Source organism: Hypanus sabinus, chromosome 2, assembly GCF_030144855.1.
Source record: "Hypanus sabinus isolate sHypSab1 chromosome 2, sHypSab1.hap1, whole genome shotgun sequence".
Classification (NCBI taxonomy): Eukaryota; Metazoa; Chordata; class Chondrichthyes; order Myliobatiformes; family Dasyatidae; genus Hypanus; species Hypanus sabinus.
The window spans coordinates 45,655,208-45,673,874 of NC_082707.1; the positions used below are offsets into that span (position 1 = coordinate 45,655,208).

The following is an 18,667-nucleotide window of genomic DNA, read 5'->3' on the forward strand; positions in this document are numbered from 1 at the left end:
TGGTATGATTGGGTACATATGTATATATTCAGTTTCTGTGCATATTTAGGGGTCTGGAGGAACTAGTTCTTTAATTGGGATGTCTCAATTGCAATCTATGGACAAGGGCCAGTCGACTTCATCCACCCTACCCTGACAATTTTCAGATCTGGATAGACCGTTTTAGTTTCAGCGGCGCGGGATGTGGAAAGAAATGTTTTAATGATTTTTAATTTTCAGGATTAAAAGCTAAACAAACTACTGGTATTTCTTCGTGCTGATAACTTGACAGGTGTGCAGGAAAACACCAATATGCAGCTTAACCTACAGCTAGGGGAAAACACAGAGAAAATCTACGTCGGTGCAAAAAGACTATTTTATAACTGTGGCACTGAGGTGTTTTCAGCGGTCATCAATATATTAAAAAATGGGAGTTGGCTGCCGCAAATATTTTCGATGCGCCCCCAGTGCTTGACCTGCCTCGAAATTCGTTACGGCTGTTTGTAACACGTGGTAAGTTTTTGAAAGCATTATGATTTCTTACTGATTTGTATGTCCTTTATTCGACTTCTTCCCACTTACCCCCGCAACCCACGCACCCTCCCGACTAATTGTCCTCTTCCACTGGAATGTTAGCCAGTGGTTTTCTGAGCCAAGATAATCTATTAATTGAGGTCTAAACCGCATCGAAATCATATCTACCTTTTATTTTCGTGACTTATATTTAAATGGTCAATGAAAACTTCCATGTTACAGCATTCGTTCAATTGCCTCACCGGTGCTGATTCGACTCTGCAAACATCACGTAAAGTGCACCAAGAGTACATTATTGATATTATGCAAATTTCTGAATGTCTACACGAGACGCATCGAAGTGTGCATTGTGATCGGCGACGGAGGACAATTTCCCCGTTTTATCCCGCTTTTATCAACAATGTCTATTGCCCTGAACGGCAATGAAATATCAAACAGGAATGGTCTCCATTGCTACAGGTAGGTGCTTTGATGGTTTGGTTTTGGTAGAGATTAGCGTTTAGATTCCCCACAGTTCTCAGAGGCGGTATAATCATGCCGTACTCTACAGGCGACCTTGATAAATCAATTACTTTTCCACTAGACTATAACACAGATGTGGCATTTCATAACTCTCCGCAAAATGGTTACTTTGAATTCAACAACATTATTTGCTCCCCCGCGAGTTTTTTTTTGTTTTTCTTAAAGTTTCTTCCCTACTGCGATACCTGTCTAACTCTTAACAAAGTTGGTGTTACCATGTTTTGGATATCAGTTGGTTTGCAAAGCAATGGCATCACACAGACGCGGTCGAATGGATTCCAGGAAGTACCGCGACCAAGACTGGAGTTGTATAAATCAGTTAATGCCGAATTTGAAACATTAAACAATTTTCCCTACGAAGCTTCAAGCGGCCTTTGCACACATTTCTAAAAGTCAGAGCTTCGTATCTTTCTTTCTTTATTGTTTACTTAGGTTGTTGCATGTTAGTACAAACTGGGCCCAATGCACCAGAACCTCAAACTCCGAGGCTCAGATCAAAAACGTTTAGCTTCTTCTTGCTTAATCTAGACATTTCGCTAGAGATGCGACGGAAAGAGAACGCGTTTAATGTTTTCTTGGGAAACGACTGGTACATTTGAAGTAAGACCGCGAGACAAATCAAATATGAATTTTCAATCAATCTTTAAAACGCCACCAGTACTGCATCTTAACGTCCCCCGGATGATTTCAATGTATCTAAACAAAGAGCTCCGAGGAGCCATTGACATTCAATAGCGACCGGACTTTGAATTTTTTGAGGTCTATTTTAATGATTAGCTGTTTTATAGGTAATTGTGTCCTAGATTCTCAGTTAAAAAGTGGTTTGAGCAATTTTGTGAAGGGAAAGATTTGCCGATTATGCTATGTGAAGGTTCCGTGAATTAAACGTCAAAGGGACACGGATATCGATAACTGCACACATTTCAAATGCTAATATCGTACAGAGTTGTTCTTGAAATTAACGTTGTTAATGGAATGATTATGGGCTGTTGCCACGTATTGGTAGCTAACTATTCATTTATGGAATTACATTCAAATTTGACATCGGGCTGTCAAAACTTTAAATATATTATAAAATCCATGAACACCTCAGCCCTTTCGTTACCAGCTTATGCATAAACATTTTTTATTTCACTCGGGCTATGTTACACGTTAGCAACAGATTAATGAAGAGAAAATGTCACCTACTCAGCAACCTATTAAAGCTTTACAAATCAGCACGCTCCAAGAACCAAATAAATAAATTAATTAATTGATTTGAGTCTGAAACTAATCATTCATACCCTATTTTTTGCCAGCGTGGGTAGGGGGGATTGTTGCTTGCTGCCGCGCAGGAGGGAGGAGAGCGGCGGGGGGTGTCTTTGGGGTTTTAATATTTAATTGTCATTCATTCTTTGGGGCACTCCTCTGTTTTTGTGGATGTTTGCGAAGAAAAAGCTTTTCAGGATGTATATTGCATACATTTTTCTGACATTGACTGCACCTTTGAAATATTAGAGTATGAATTATATGATTAGATAAAATCATCAGTTATATTCGCATTATTAGCCATATTATTTTGGGTTCCGTTCCTACTGGGCATGGTGTGGATTTCTTATATTTATCTCTAAAACTAAAGGAGGAAATCGCTAGAATTGCGCAAAGGAAGTCTATTGATGTCAGGTTTGTTATGATTTCCTGTTTTACGAGGCGTCGTTTCCCATTACTTTTATTTAATTTGAGCAGCTACTTCCTATTGTCGGCTGCTTTGTTATCAGAGCAGTTGCTGTCCAAGGTGGCGACAACGATTGATAGTTGTCAAATATTGTTCGACTTGTTGAATGATACTGTTAAAGCTACATTTAAAATTTAAATGTTCTTCCCGCAAAACATAAACGATAACATTTAATGCAGCAAAACTCGTTTAAATTGCACGAAAGACTATAAAAAGGAGGCTGTCCAGAGGTCCCGGGGCCATCGCATTGTTCAGGATGCAAGGTGCTCGCACAGGAGAGGAACACGACTCCCAGAATGCAGCGGCCCCGCGTACCATCCCCTTCCGCTTGTAGATGACCCGGATGTGCTTTCCAGGGACGCCGGGCTGTCCGTGTCCGCAGCGAGAGGAGCGGCTGGAGGGATTTGTGCCGCTCTCTGCACACGCCGGCTTTGTCCTGTGTAAGTTGGAGAAGCCGAAAGTGTTGTGTGCGCGCGTGTGTGGTTCCGAGTCAGGGATCCTGCTGAGAATAGCTGGTGGAAGGGCAGGTATCCGCCAAGCAGCCCACCCCCATGACCGTCCCAGTCAGAATCCCCGGGAGGGATTGCTGCTGTCTCTCGCTGCGGAGTCACAGTGTCTGCCCGGCTTCATCTCCTGCCGGCCAGACATTTCACCAGATTAAAGAGTACGCAGCCGGCTTTAAACAGTCATCTGCGCTGTCACTAAAGGTTGCAGCGGTAGTTTATAACAATCGCAGGCCTGCTTTTGAGGTTTCAGTTAAGTTTGAAGCGACTAACATTCTTGTAAAGGAACTGAGCGGGTCAAGTTCCTGCAGGGTTTCGACCCAAAACGTCGGACAGTTCCTTTCCTGCCACCCCCTGAGTTCTTGCAGCAGGTTGTTTATTGCTCCGTGTCCCAGCATCTGCTCTCCCTTGTGGCACGTCTTTATTAAGTTTGCCTTCGTTCATGTTGTTATATCCCAAATCGAGAGTGATCTATCAATTAATATTTTCTCAAAATTTTCTCAGATTTTAGCCTTCGTGGAAATATTTTCTCTCATGATATGCAACACGTATCACTTGAATTGGCTGGTTTCACTTCCTGAGCTGAACTTTGACCTCTTTATGTAATATAATTAATAACCAAATTCATTTATTTGTAAGCAGCATACTGTATAGAAAGTCAGTAACAGTGAATCAGAAAGCGGTGGGGGTGATGTTGGAATACTGTGTACAGTTCTCATCCCATGTTACAGGAAGGATGTGGCTACACTGGTGAGGGAGTAGGAGTGAACGGAGGATGGTGCCATGACTGGAAAATGAGGTAGCTATAAGGGAAAGTAGAAAACTAGGGTTATTTTTGTTGAAAGTGAGGAGGTTCAGAGTCTTAATTATATGTATAAAATTGGTGTCTCACATAGGTTGTTTGTAAATATTGTGCATCCTGTCACAGAAGATGAAAAATCAGGCGTTTGTTTGAAATAGAAAGATTCGAGAGGTGATAAGAAAAACTGATTTTGTCATGAGGATGGTAGGATTAAATATCTGGAAGTGTGGCAGAGGCAGAAACCTTCTTCATATTTAAATTATACTTTCATTTATACTTTAATAACTGTGACCTGCAGACCATGGTCCAAACACTGGAAGGTCGGAATAGGTTGGGCATCCCTTTTTTTTAATCAGCACAGAACAATGTGCCAAATAGCTTCATTTCTTTTGTCATACACTTCCTGTTCTTCAATGAATGCAGCATAAAGTTTTTAAAAAATGCTGTATTTCATGTACACTGTAGTAGAAAAGTTAATCCAATAACTCCTTAAAATGAGTTAATATTCATTGTCGCAAGTACTTTGATCTTGCCCTCCTGGTTTTAAACAAGAATTTAAAATATATAGGGGTATGGGGACTTAACTATGGTGATGAATATGTCAGTAGAGCATATGAAGATAGGAGAATAGATCATTCTACCCATCCCACTGATCTGCAATTCAGTAAGATCAAAGTTGATTAAGACAAGGTACCACTTTCTTGCACTGACCTCACCCCATATCCCTTGCATAGATAGTTCCAAAGACTTGATATTCTCTGAGTGAAGAAACCATTTTTCGTATCAGGTCTGAATCTGCTCCTTATTTTGAGACTGTGAACTTTGATTCAATGCATTCCAAAGTTAATAACTTCAGAAATTTCTACAAGATTCCCTCCTTTTTTTCCACAAATTCAGGTATTTATAAGCTCAGTCTAGTTAATATTTTCTTATTAAGCAATATCACATTGCAGAAATTAGTCTGGTAAACCTTTCTTGCACCACCTCTGTAACAAATATTTCAGAGGTATGAAATTGTACATCATTTCAGATATAGTCTCACCCGGATGCTATATAATTTCAAAAAATCATTATTTCCCTTGTATTCAAATCCTCTTGCAATTAAAGCCAACACACCATTTACCTTTATGTTTGCTTTCTGTACCTGTGAGTTAGCTTTCACTGGTCCAAGTACAAGATCTTTCAATGAGTTTGCTGTATTTTGTTGTTTTGATTCTTGAGTAATGGGCATGGGTCACGAGGGCCCTGAAGGTGCTGCCTGAACAGTAGTTGTAGTGTAGTTGACATCAACAAGAGTCTTCGGAAATCTTTTAAGAAAGTAGTGAAAATTCTCATGCCTCAATCACAAATTCTGTTTTGAATTTTGGCTTCAATGATTTGGGGATAGAAGATATTCAGCACCAAATTATCCAAAGCCATTGAGTGAAAATGACTGAGGCCAAGTAGAGATCATTAAGAGCACCAAATGTCTTGGTGTTCACCTGGTGGAGATTCTCACCTGGTCTCTCAACACCAACTCCATAGTAAAGAAAGCCCGGCAGCATCTCTACTTTTTTGTGAAGGCTGAGGAAAGTCCATCTCCCACCCCCCCATCCTCATCACATTCTACAGGGGTTGTATTGAGAGCATCCTGAGCAGCTGCATCATTGCCTGGTTCGGAAATTGCACCATCTTGGATCGCAAGACCTTGCAGTGGATAGTGAGGTCAGCTGTGAAGATCATCGGGGTCTCTCTTCCTGCCATCTGCACGCTGCATCTGCAAAGCAAACAGCATTATGAAGGACTCCACGCACCCTCATACAAACTCTTCTCCCTCCTGCCATCTGGGAAAAGGCACCAAAGCATTCGGGCGCTCACAACCAGACTACGTAACAGTTTCTTCCCCCAAGCTATCAGACTCCTCAATACCCAGAGCCTGGACTGACACCCTACTGTCTTGCTTATTGTTTATTGTTATGCCTGCACTGTTTTGTGCACTTTATGCTATCCTGGGTAGGTCTGTAGTCTAGTGTAGTTTATGTTCTGTGATGTTTTTTACGTAGTTCAGTGTAGTTTTTGTACTGTCTCATGTAATGCCATGGTCCTGAAAAATGTCTCGTTTTTACTGTGTACTGTACCAGCAGTTATGATCGAAATGACAATAAAAAGTGACGACTTGAAGTAGGCAAGGATAATATGTCACCAGGAATATTGATAACCTTGCACTTTCTGCATTTGAATCCAGCTCAACCTATGCAGGTGCAGCAGCTTGCTCCATGCTCCTTTGACAGTTTTGTTGAAAAGATTCAATCATGTGGAACTAACCTTTCTGACCCTAATCCATTTAGGTTGAATTTATCAACTGCATCGTGTATTTAGGGTATTCTGTCTAGGTACAATTATGAGGCTGATATCATTGATTCGGGAATAAATTCAAATCTCATCTTGACAATTTACATTCAAGTAATGAAATAACTCTTGAATAAAAATCTCATGTCAGGTACTTATACAATGTGACCATGCTGGATTGCCTTTAAATGTACACCTGATTCATATCATGCCTTTCAGGAAAGAAAATGTGCAGAAGTTACAGATCTGGCCTTTATGACTTAAGAATAACTAATATGGTTGACTTTTGGAAATGTATTTAGAACTGTCAGTGGTGTCAATATTCTTTGAATGAATTAAATTAAAACAAAATCTTGTTTGTTATCATTCTTGCACAGCTATGCTTTTTTCATAAGTTTCTTTTGTGTAATTTTAATCAGCGTTCCTGCACACCCTTCAGACACTCACTGTTGAGTGTCAGACGTTCTAAGTGAGTTATTCTGAGCACTGTTGAGAATCTGAAATGGATTATATTGCTGCTTTCTGTGTAGATCGCTGAGTTGCTGGTAGATTTGTACTTTGGTGTCTGTCTTGTCTGAGGAATGATAGGTTGCAGCCCACCTTCATTATTGGAGAAGGTTGTGCATCATTGTTTGCCTGCAGTTCAACCATATCTTTTCTGATCTTTGGTTACTTTGTGGGTTGTGCGGGTGGTAGAAAGGTGGGGCAGTGTGGTTGGAGTTGAATTGAAGCTAAGTGGAAGGTAAATATGTGTGCTCACTAATGGATCAAACGATTCATGTGTCTGGTATAGTGCCTTGTAAAAATATTCAGCCCCCAACTATTTGTCCACATGAACGAGTATTACAAGCAGGGATTTTGATCAATTGTTTATTTGTAAATCACATGCTCCTTTTTCCACAATACAGTCCAAAAAGTAGGGAAAATTGTAAGGCACGATAAAGAAATAAAAAAACTGAAGTGTCAGCAGTTCAAAATTATTCATCCCCCTCCACCTTTGCTCAGTACAGGCTGAACCACCTCTTGCTGTTATTACAGCCAGTAGTCTTTTTGGATAATTCTCTTTTAGCTTTGCACAACATGATGGAGCAAGATTTCCCAATCCTCTTTGAAAAATTGCTCAGGCTGTCAGGTTGGTTGGAGAGCGGCGGTGGACAGCAGTCTTGAAGTCTTGTCAGAGATGTTTGTTGGGTTAAGGTCAGGACTCTGACTAGGCCACTCAGGGACATCAATTTGCAGTTACTTCATGATTACTCTGGCAGTGTGCTTTGGGTCATTGTTCTGCTGAAAGATGAACTTCCACTCCAGTTTAAGCTTTCTGGCAGAGGCTAGCAGGTTTTTATCCAGGATCTCTCTGTATTTAGCAGTGCTCATTTTCTCATCAATCCTGACCAACTTTCCCATCCCTGCTGGTGTATGCCCATTGCATGAAGCTACCTTCACCATACTTTACTGTAGGGATGGTGGTACCTGGCTGATGCACAGTATTAGATTTACACTGCACATCTTGGTTAGTGTTGAGACAAAAAAGTTCCACTTTAGTCTCATCTGAACACATAACCTTCACATCTTTATAGTATCTTCTAAGTGCCACTTTACAAGTCTTTATGGGGAAGGATTTGTTTTTTAATTTAAAAAACGCAAACATGAGGAAATTTGCAGATGCTGGTAATTCTGGGACACACGCAAACTGCTGGTGGAATGCAGCAGGTCAGGCAGCATCTATAGGGAGAAGTACAGTCGACATTTCGGAACCGAGACCTTTCTTCAGTCCTGATGAAGGATCTCGGCCTGAAACGTCAATTGTACTTCTTCCTATAGATGCTGCCTGGCCTGCTGCGTTCCACCAGCATTTTGTGTGTGTTGCTTTTTTTTCTTTTAGCCAGGTTTTCTTCCTTACCACTGTTCCATAAAAACCCTTTTGTGGATCCATGAACTTCATCTCCAATTGCAGCCACTGATTTCTGCCATTCTTCTCCGGTGACTAACTTCAGGGAAACAGCCTGACCTAGGCAGTGTGACTGTGGGTTCATATTTTTTCCACTTTTTCATGGTGGACTGCACTGAGTTCTGAGATATGAGCAGTACCTTTAAGATGGTGTTGTACTCTTCCCCAGACTTGTGCTTCTCTATTAATATTTCCATGACTTGACTGGCATGCTCTTTTGTCTTTATTTTGGTTTGGTCTGTTGAAAATCTACCAGACTACTGGACTTTACAGAGAGAGGAGGTATTATTCAGGTGATCCTCCAATTTTCTACATCAACAAATTGGGTAAGTTGGTAAAGTAATACACAAGTTTTGCACCTGAGAAAGTAAGTGAGAATGTAGTAATTACAAAGAGAATGGATACTTTTTCAGCCTCTCAATTTTGATTTTAAATTTTTAGTAGATTGTTGATAGGTTTTGCAGTTTTTCTTTTGATTTGACTTGATGCACAACGTTTTGTAGATTAGCTCAAAAATTCCTCCTTCAATTTATTAGAAATTAGAAAATGAGACAGTAAAATGTGAAAGTAATTTTGGGGGCTTTTCCAAGGTACTGTAGGTAGCCCTAAAGCTGCCCTTTTCTCATGGAATCTTTCCTTTATCTAAGCCACCTGGAAAAGGAACTGTTATATCTCTGGTACTGTGCCATAATATTATGAAATATATTTGTTGTAGTTTTAAGTGAGCAATAAGCAATGCCCATAGAGGCTGCAAAATGATGGATCTAGTCTGAGTGAGGAATGTGGCTGATGGAATAATTAGAAATTTACACCTGACAAGAAAAATGGAAAAGTAGATTTTGCTTTTAATAATGAGAATGGCAGCTTGTGGTATCACTGACCTGAGTATCTTCAGAAAGTTAACTGTAGTGTGTTCAATATTTCAATAATATTTGAGTAATATTGGAAGTATATTGTTTTATTAAACATTCTTTGTTTACATAATTCTTTATGGGCTTTTTGTAAGAAGTATGTAAATGGCGTACATCTTTAGCGTCTCACTAAAGAAAAGCTAAGTAGACCATTATCCCGGCTCCTGTGTTTTTCTTTTGATTAGTTTCTGGACTTAGTAAACATGACATTAACATGCAGGTACAGGCGACTGTTAAGTAAACTCAGTTTCTACCTTGCCTTTTCTCTATAGCCTTGCAAATAATTTCTTCTTCAATATATGTCCAGCTTCCGTTTGAATACTGAAGTCCTCTACTGACACCCATAGTATTAGGATGGGAACTATAGTTATGAACACAACATCCAAATATATGAACTATCAAGTTCATGGGCAACAATATTCACAAATAATGAACAGTTAGTTGAGCAGGGGAGCACCTATGGAGGAACAGAATTGTTGACACTTCAGGTTGAAACACTACATCAGGACAAATTGATCTTTTTTGCTTCAAGTTCTAGCTTTTGCAGTTTCTTGTATATCTTATTCACTTTTTTTTAATAAACCTGTTTCTTACAAACAAGGACAAATTCATAAGTTTTTAATACACTGGTAACATCTTTAGATGCCCCTTTTGTGGCTTGACTTTTAAAGTAGAGATTTCAAATGTGCAATTACGATAACAGCAAATGATAAATCAACCATTAACCATAAATTAAACAGTCCTGTCTTGATTGCATAATAATGTAAGTAGAACCACAGTTATTCCATTTGTCCCCCTCGTGTCTGGTGTATCACTCATTAAAATTACAGTTAATCTTTTGCTTCTGATGCTTTCCTGTATTAACACTAATCTCTTGATACCCTTAATATCCAAGAACCATTGATTCCCATCTTTACTCAGCAACTGAGAAACTAACTATGTTGGCCATCTTTAAACAAGCCTTGTTAAAATTATTTTGGATTTTATTGAGAACAAACCAAATCACCCAGCAGCACCACCAAAGCCCCAAGAGTGTGGGACTAGTGGGGTCCGGTTTCTTTTTTTAAGAATCAGTAATGTTAACGATTGGGAGAGGGTGCATTGATTCTTGGGAAGATTGGCTAACAGGGAGAAATGAGTAGACTTGGTCTCAATGTGAGTTGATCTAAAGTAATATAATTCTTAAGGGGCTTGGTAGATTTGAACTTGAGAGAATGTTTGCCCTGTATGTGGGGACAGAAGTTGGTCATTTAAATTCAAAAGATTGTAAATATTAGAATTCTCAACCTGCAACTGCTGTGGATCTTGTCATTGAATATACAGGTTGAGTACTCCTTATCTAAAATGTTTGGGGCTGGAGGTTTTGTGGATTTTGGAATATATAATGATATATATACTTGGGATCTCCATCATTTCCAGCTGTGAATTTATACACTACCAGTAAGCCATCTTCATCTTGCACTTGTTCATCACACATATGCACTTAACAGTAAAATCATGTCATACTATTAATATAATGAAAATATAATGTGTGCAGGGTAACAAAAGTAGCTTCGGGAGAATACCTGAATCAGCTGTTGAACATCAACAAACAATGGCAGGCATTCAGTCTCCATCTGCGATGCTGTGTTTTGATTAAAAGGTTACAGTACACTTTATTTGTTCTTTTAGTTTTTATGTAAGATATAAAAACAATCAACATTGTAGACTTGTTCTGGTGTTAGGATTTTCATCAGCAATGATCTTCGCAAACTTATCAATGAATTTCTCTGATGCTTTGTGATCAGCAGATGCTCTATCCTTAAAATTTTTAAAATCTTGAGAAATTTAGTGTCATACCCTTTCTTAAACTTCTGCAATTAGTCTGCTGAATTTTCACAGTTGCCTTCAATTTTCAGTTTGTTGTGATAGATCTTTGCTTGTTTCATGGTCAGCATACCCTTAAGCAGCATATATTCACTCTAACACTGACAAATCCATTCGTTCGATAGATGATTGATTTCTTAATTTTGCACTTTATGAGGTGCTCTTCTATTTTTCATTAACTTCTATTCATTACATATGTGAGGTCACTTCTCAGAACTGTCAGTGATGCCCAGAGACCTGCATATAGCCTGTGAAACTTCCCAGTGTCTTGTGGAGTTTTCCACTTGTGATACCATGTCAGCGCTCAAAAATTTAGGATTTGGGAGGTTTTCATAATTTGGTATTTTGGATAAAGGGTGCTCAACCTGTATCAGTGGATCCTTGGATTCTAAGGGGGTTATGAAAATTCAAGGAATGTGGAGATATGTAGTGTAGAATTGCAGTGTAAGATTGTTATCTCTTTGACTGGTAGAATGGAGCTGAATGGCAGAAAAACTTTCAACTCTTCCAAGACCATACAAAATCAGATTAGCGTGTTTACATTTTGTATTAGTTGTGCTTACATAAAACAGGTGCACTTGCAAATTAGCTTTTTGTGTCACAAGAAAAATGCGACGTGTAGAGATCCAGTTAACTACAAGGTATGGATCCATCTTCAGTTGCTGCTGGTTTGTACAAGTGCAAGTCAACTGATCAGTCTTGTTTTAGTCCTGTAGTTGTCCAGTGTTTCAAGTTAAAATTGTAGAAATATCCGTAGGATATAGAGCATGGAATTGGGTCATTCGGCATGAAGTAAATCAAGTGTTCTTTTATTATTGGAGCTGATATTTTAGGCTCAGTTTGTTACTGATTTATTGAAAATGGACATTTAACCTGATCTGTATCAATTTAGTATTCATTGTAGCTATAATGGGCATGTTGTAATTAATCTTAGTAGTTTTTTTTCTTGCTTGGATGTTAGATATTCTATCACAGTGGCTGCTTTCCATTGACCTGTGTAGAAAAGGATTGTGATGCACTATCAGTCATTATAGACCTTTGTTTAAAGAAAAGTATCGCTGCCCAGTGATTTGACTGACAGAATTTGGAGGAAACCTGTGTATTATGGAGCCTTTGCAATAAGATTTGCAGCATTGAGGATGAGGGGAGAGTGAAAGAAACACTGTCCACAAAATGAGAAGAAAATTGATACAGAGGGAATGTCTGTGATAGAATGCAGACGAGGACTGACTACTTATTCCTAGCATCTTACAAGCAATGGACGTTGAGTAGCAGATGGTAGATCTGTAATTCTGCTCTCTTGCTGCATCCACTAAAGGTTCAGTTGGGAATCTGTGCAGGAATTCTTTAATATTCTAAGGAAACCATGAGTAGCATCCAGAATACAGTCAGTGTAAAGCGTTTTGTGGTACTTCCTTAAAGCCCAGGTAAATTAGTCATGCTTCTTTTTTATTTCTTATTTGTTTCGCTGCCCTTTTTGAATTTCGAGCCTAAAAAGATAATTTTTCATTAATAATCTCTAAATTTAGGCTTTCTGGATAATGCTATAATTAACATCTAATCTTGATATTTATATTCTTTTCTTTGCAGCTTCATTCGATGTCTTTTATGATAACCAACGTCACCAAATGGATCATTTAGGACACACAAAGGAATCACCTTCTTATGATGCAAAATTTTGTTCTCCGCCAAAAAATGCTTATTCTAGGCTGGTAAACCAGCACCATAGTGGTAGGTTTAGAGCATATCTAAACAGATTTTCTCAACTGGTTAATTACATTGATAAAAATGATGAAAGTGCAATTATTCCTGAAGCCTATTTGAATCCTTCAGTAGTAAAAGAGGAGCAACAAAAAGATATTAATAATCATCAACAAAGTCTGGAAAATAGAAAATGCAGTCACTCTGCATCAGCTGATGACATTGGCTGTGATGCCTTATTTCCAAACACATCTGTTAATTTGGAAAATATTGGAGATGCTACCGAGAATGTAATGCCTGTATCTCAGAATAAACAGGAGCATGGATTGACAATTCAAAAGCAAAACAAACCAAAAGAAACCACCACCAGCCAGTCTGAAAATACTGAATTGGGAAGTGAAGTGATGTCCAAAGAAATAAAGCCTAAATCAATCCATCCAAAAACACTGAAGGGCAATCAGAAAGCGCTTGCTAAATCAGTGACTGCAAATGATCATAGTCACTGTTCTCAGATTGCATTACCAATCCTTAAACCATCTTTGGACAATTGTGCTCAAAGTGTTGATACAGAGAGAACAGAAAATGATGGACAATTGATTAATGAAATGGTAATGCAAAATAATAAGAAAAAGAGAAATCGAAGAAGAAGCAAAGGTAAAATGGATGCAGGCTTGGGTGTAACTCATTGTTCAGATGGAGTCTGCCTTGCAGATGAAGTTGCTGCACTTGACTTGGAATCTACTCGTTTGGAGAAAGACAATATCGACCAAATGCAAAGTAAGGCAATAAAATATATATTTTTCGTATTAGAACCTGTTCAGCTCCTCTGATACAAGTATGGATGGATCACAGAATACTTCAGGAGGTAATTCAATAACAAGAATCCCAAAAGTTGAGATCTTCAACTGTACTGGTGGAGTTTCATGGTCTCTTAACTGGCGAGGCAGGTAACAAGCTAAGAAGTAAAACCTTTTAAATACATTGGAAATTTATTTAATTTTATTGTAAATTACATTATTATTGTTAGATTATATTTCATAGATTAATTTTTGTTTGGAAGTTTTGTTATGTCAACCACAGAAATAGATTAGGCAAGTATAAAATACTTATAATGGGGTAAAAATCCAGTCAGAAGGATATTTATTTTGTTCTGCTTTACTTTTTGGTACAAAGGTATTAGAAAGCAGCAGCCCTTATATTTACTAAGCAGATTTGTGCATCCATTGTCCAATGTACATTAAGAGCATTATCCCAGAAGTGGAAACTTTGTGAGTAAAATTAGGATCGTGACTATTATACGTCTTTTCCCATAACTGACCAGTATGATTTGGATAAAAATGGATTGTTAATCTCCTTTATTTAAGGCAGGCAGAATAACAATAAAAAATCATTCTCATAAAAACACAAAATGCTGGCAGAACTCATCAGGCCAAACAGCATCTATGGGAAGAGGTAGTGACGATGTTTCGGGCTGAACAATCATTCTCATCTTCGTTTAGCTAACTACAGAGCCCTTCTTGGGAACAAGTAAAGTAACAATATTCCACACTTTTCCATTTAACTTTCCTGGGCAGGTTCCTGATGTTGACTCGTTCTGGGCTTCAGCTGACTGTGTTTCCTCCCATTAGGCATACTTCCTTCCCTATTTTAACTGGCTGGATGATTGCTTAAGTGCTTTTTATTTCATTTTCTTTCTCTGTTCCCACTAAGCTGGATGGTTGTATCTCTGACTCATTGCTTATTTCTGACTTCCTGGTAGATCTGTCAACTAAATTGATTACTTTTCCTTTCCCTTTGAGGTGTGGTGAACAGATGACATCTCACGTATTCAAAATGAATAGGAGCCGCCATAACTCAGAGAGTCAGGATGAGAGAATTAACTTTCAATTGTCTCTGTTTGAAGTAAATGTAAACTGATGATCCAGCAGCTAGATTGTTTAGATTAAATGGAAGTCTTTATTGTGTGTATTGGGTGGCTTTTAAACCTGTAAGAATTAATTTTGTTTGTGAATACAACACACTTCTGTCCTCAATCGCATGTCTAGCATTATGTCACAATTTCTTTGCAGTTGAGTATTGAGGTAAATTTTCTTGAAATTGTGAGGACAGCGATGTATACTGTAATTTTGAAGTTCTCTTTAATTGAAACTGCTAGTTTCAAATTGCAATGCAAGACTGATGAGAAGGAGAGGAGTAGGAAAGGTCTGTGTTAGCATTAAAGCCAGAGAGGAAATGACTTGGAGGGATGAGGAAAAGCTTATAAAATGTGGGAATCAAATGATCAAAATCTATTCAAGGGGGATAGCATGAATGTTGGAAATTGTAAATAAAATGCTGCAAAGCTGATTATTTGAAATTATTGAATTTGTATGTTGATTTGGGAAGGCCTTTAAAAACCTAGTTAAAATATTTCATAAAGAACCATAAATCTTGGAAATAGGCCTATTTGCTCACTGAGTCCACATCAGTTATCAAATACCAATTTGGTGCAATCCTAAATTATCATCATCTCTAGATTCTACCACACTTTGGGAAATTTACTATGGCCAACCCACAAGTCTTGGGATGTGGGAGGGAACTGGTACCTAGAGACAATCACAGGGAGAAGTGCAAACTCCGTGCATAGGTCTGGAAAAAAACCAGCAACGTGAGTACCACTGCTGGCCTCAGATGTTTAATAACATGCAGTGCTGGAAGTTCTCTGATTCTAATTGTAAATATAAGTTGATTAGTCCCTCTAAAAGATTAAGGTGCAGGGGATCCGGGGCAAATTGGCTGCTTGGATTGAAGATGGTGGGTAGTGGTTGAAGAGACCCTGCTAAGTGTCATTGAGCAGCGAGATCTTGGGGTTCAAGTTCATAGTTGCTTAAAAGTGGCTACACAGGTTGATAGGGTGGTTAAGAAGGCGAATGAAATGCTTGCTTTTATTAGTTGAGGCATTGAGTTCAAAAGTCAAGAGGTTATGTTACCCCATATATTGTGTACAGTTCTGCTTGCCCCATTGTAGGAAGGATGTTGAAGCTTTGGAGAGGGTGCAGAAGAGGTTTACCAGGACGCTGCCTAGTTTAGAGGGCATGTGCCATCATGAGAGGATGAATAAACTTGGGTTGTTTTCTGGAGCTACGGACGCTGAGGGGAGATCTGATAAAGGTTTATAAGATTATAAGAAACATAGAGTAGACAGCGAATGACTTTTCCAGCATTGAAATGTCTAATACCAGAGGGCATGCATTGAAGTTGAGAGGGGTTAGGTTCAAAGGGGATGTGGGGGGTTAACTTTTTTACTCAGAGTGGTGGAATCCTGGAATGTGCTGCCCAGTATGTTGGTAGAGGCAAATACATTAGAAGCTTTTAAGAGATGTTTAGATAGGCATATGAATGTGAGGAAGATGGAGGGATATGGACAATTTGCAGGTGGGAGGTAATTTTCCCTCTAATGTATGTGCGTGCACACAATTTTTGCTACTAGCACACAAAGGAATTTAAACAGCACACAAAAGGTTGTTCCCCCTTTACCTTGTTGGCATGTTAAGTATATTTCACAGTCGTACACAATCACATTTCCTTTCCCGGTCTCTGATGCAGATGGTGTTGACAATGTGGAGTTTGTGATAATTTTTATTGCATGCCACAGCCTGACCCATAGTAAATTCCTAATACATATAACCTAATAATTTGTCTGCAGATTTTAGAACTGGCTTATTTATACTGTTTTTATTGAAGAAATTATTGACTCACTATGTTAAATTCCAAAGAAGCAAATGGCGTGAAGTGCAAAAGAACTGCTAGTTTATTTAAAGTGGAATGGCTGAATGAAGCAGTAGAAACTGCTACACCAAAAGCTCATGAAATCAGGGATGTGCACCTTCTGGACTTGTAGTTTATTATCCTTAGATAGCTTCAGGTTTACTTCCATTTAAAAATTCCCTGTGCACATGTTGCTGTCACAGAGCAAAAATTTGCACAGTTTAAGATTTTTGTGTACACTGGTCATTACAAATTAGAGGGAACATTGGTCGGAGGGATTAGTGCTTGGGGGTGTTTGAACTGCTTTTTAGCTGGTTCGGCACAACATTGTGGGCTGAATGGCCTGTTCCTGTGCTGTACTGTTCTATGTAAATGGTTATCAAGAGTGAGATATATTTGGGCATTCCTTTGTGAAGTTTATATAGAAGCAAAGTAACCAGATTTCTTTACTTTTGAGGACAAATAGCATGTCATTAAATGTCATTGCTAAAGTGCAGATCACTTGCATAATTGTTTCTGCTCCTGTCTTATTGTAAAACTGAAATTTAAAGTGATTTGATTAATTACAATTAATAACACTGTCTTGATGTCATTGCTAAACAGCATTAAAATGTAGTTTTGTGTTATGAAATAACTTTTGGAGGCTTAAAGGGATATGACAATCAGTGATAAAATTTCTTGATTTATTTGTTAAACTTTCTCAACCCTAGGAGATTTTGCTTCAAAGTTCAAAGTAAATTTATTATCAAAGTACCTGTATCACCATATACAACACTGGGATTCATTTTCTTGCAACATACTCAATAAATCCATTGTAGAGTAATAACCATAATAGAATCAATGAAAGGTTGCACCAATCTGAGCATTCAACCACTGTGCAAAAGAAAACAAGCTGTTCAAATACAAAGAAATAATAATAATAATTTAGTAATAAATATCAAGAACATGAGATGAAGAGTCCTTGACAGTGAGTCTATAGGTTGTTGGTACATTTCAGTGATGGCAAGGGAAGCTATCCCTTCTGGTTCAAGAATTTGATGGCTGAGGGGTAATAACTGTTCCTGAACCTGGTGCTGTGAGTCCTGAGGCTCCTGTACCACCTTTATGATGGCAGCAGTGAGAAGAGAGCATGACCTGAGTGGTGGGGGTCCCTAATGATAGAAACATAGAAAAACTTCAGCCCACAATATTGTGCCGAACATGTACTTAGTTTAGAAATTACCTAGGGTTACCCCCTAGCGCTCTATTTCTCGAAGCTCCACATACCTATCCAGGATTCTCTTAAAAGACTCTATCGTATCTGCCTCCAACACCGTTGCTGGCAGCCCATTCCACGCACTCAGCACTCTATGAGTAAAAAAAACTTACCCCTTACATCTCTTCTGTACCTACTTCCATACACTTTAAAACTGTGCCCTCTCATGATAGTCATTTCAGCCCTGGGAAAAAGCCTCTGACTATCCATTAGATCAATGCCTCTCATCATCTGAAACACTTCTATCAGGTCATGTTTCGTCTTCCGTCACTCCAAGGTAAAAAGGCCAAGTTCACTCAACCTATTATCGTAAGGCGTGCTCCCCAATCCAGGCAACATCTTAGTAAATCTCCTCTGCACAGTTTCTATAGTTTCCACATCCTTCCTGTAGTGAGGTGACCAGACTGAGCACAGTACTCCAAGTGCGGTCTGAACAGGGTCCTGTATATCTGTAACATTACCTCTCGGCTCCTAAGCTCAATCCCACGATTGATGAAGGCCAATGCACCCGCATGCCTTCTTAACTACAGAATCAACCTGTGTATCAGCTTTGAGTATCCTATGGACTTGGACCCCAAGATGTATCTGATCCTCCACACTGCCAAGAGTCTTACCATTAATACTATATTCTGCCATCATATTTGACTTACCAAAATGAACCACCTCACACTTATCTGGGTTGAACTCCATCTGCCACTTCTCACCCCAGTTTTGCATCCTATCGATGTCCAGCTGTAATCTCTGACAGCCCTCCACACGATCCACAACACCCCAACCTTAGTGTCATCAGCAAATTTACTAACTCATCCCTCCATTTCCTCTTCCAGGTCATTTATAAAAATCACAAAGAGAAAGGG

The 18,667-nt window shown here is 38.8% G+C and overlaps 1 protein-coding gene across 1 annotated transcript in view; it reads left to right on the forward strand.

Moving 5' to 3' along the window:
* Positions 1-3,093: 3,093 nt before the first annotated feature.
* The window catches only part of dis3l2 (DIS3 like 3'-5' exoribonuclease 2), a 307,738-nt gene continuing 292,164 nt past the window's right edge, over positions 3,094-18,667 (forward strand). The window contains exons 1-2 of the mRNA XM_059945389.1: positions 3,094-3,189; positions 12,698-13,585. Coding sequence (XP_059801372.1) covers positions 12,736-13,585 — 850 coding nt within the window. The 5' untranslated portion in view covers positions 3,094-3,189; positions 12,698-12,735. The remainder of the gene's footprint in view (positions 3,190-12,697; positions 13,586-18,667) is intronic.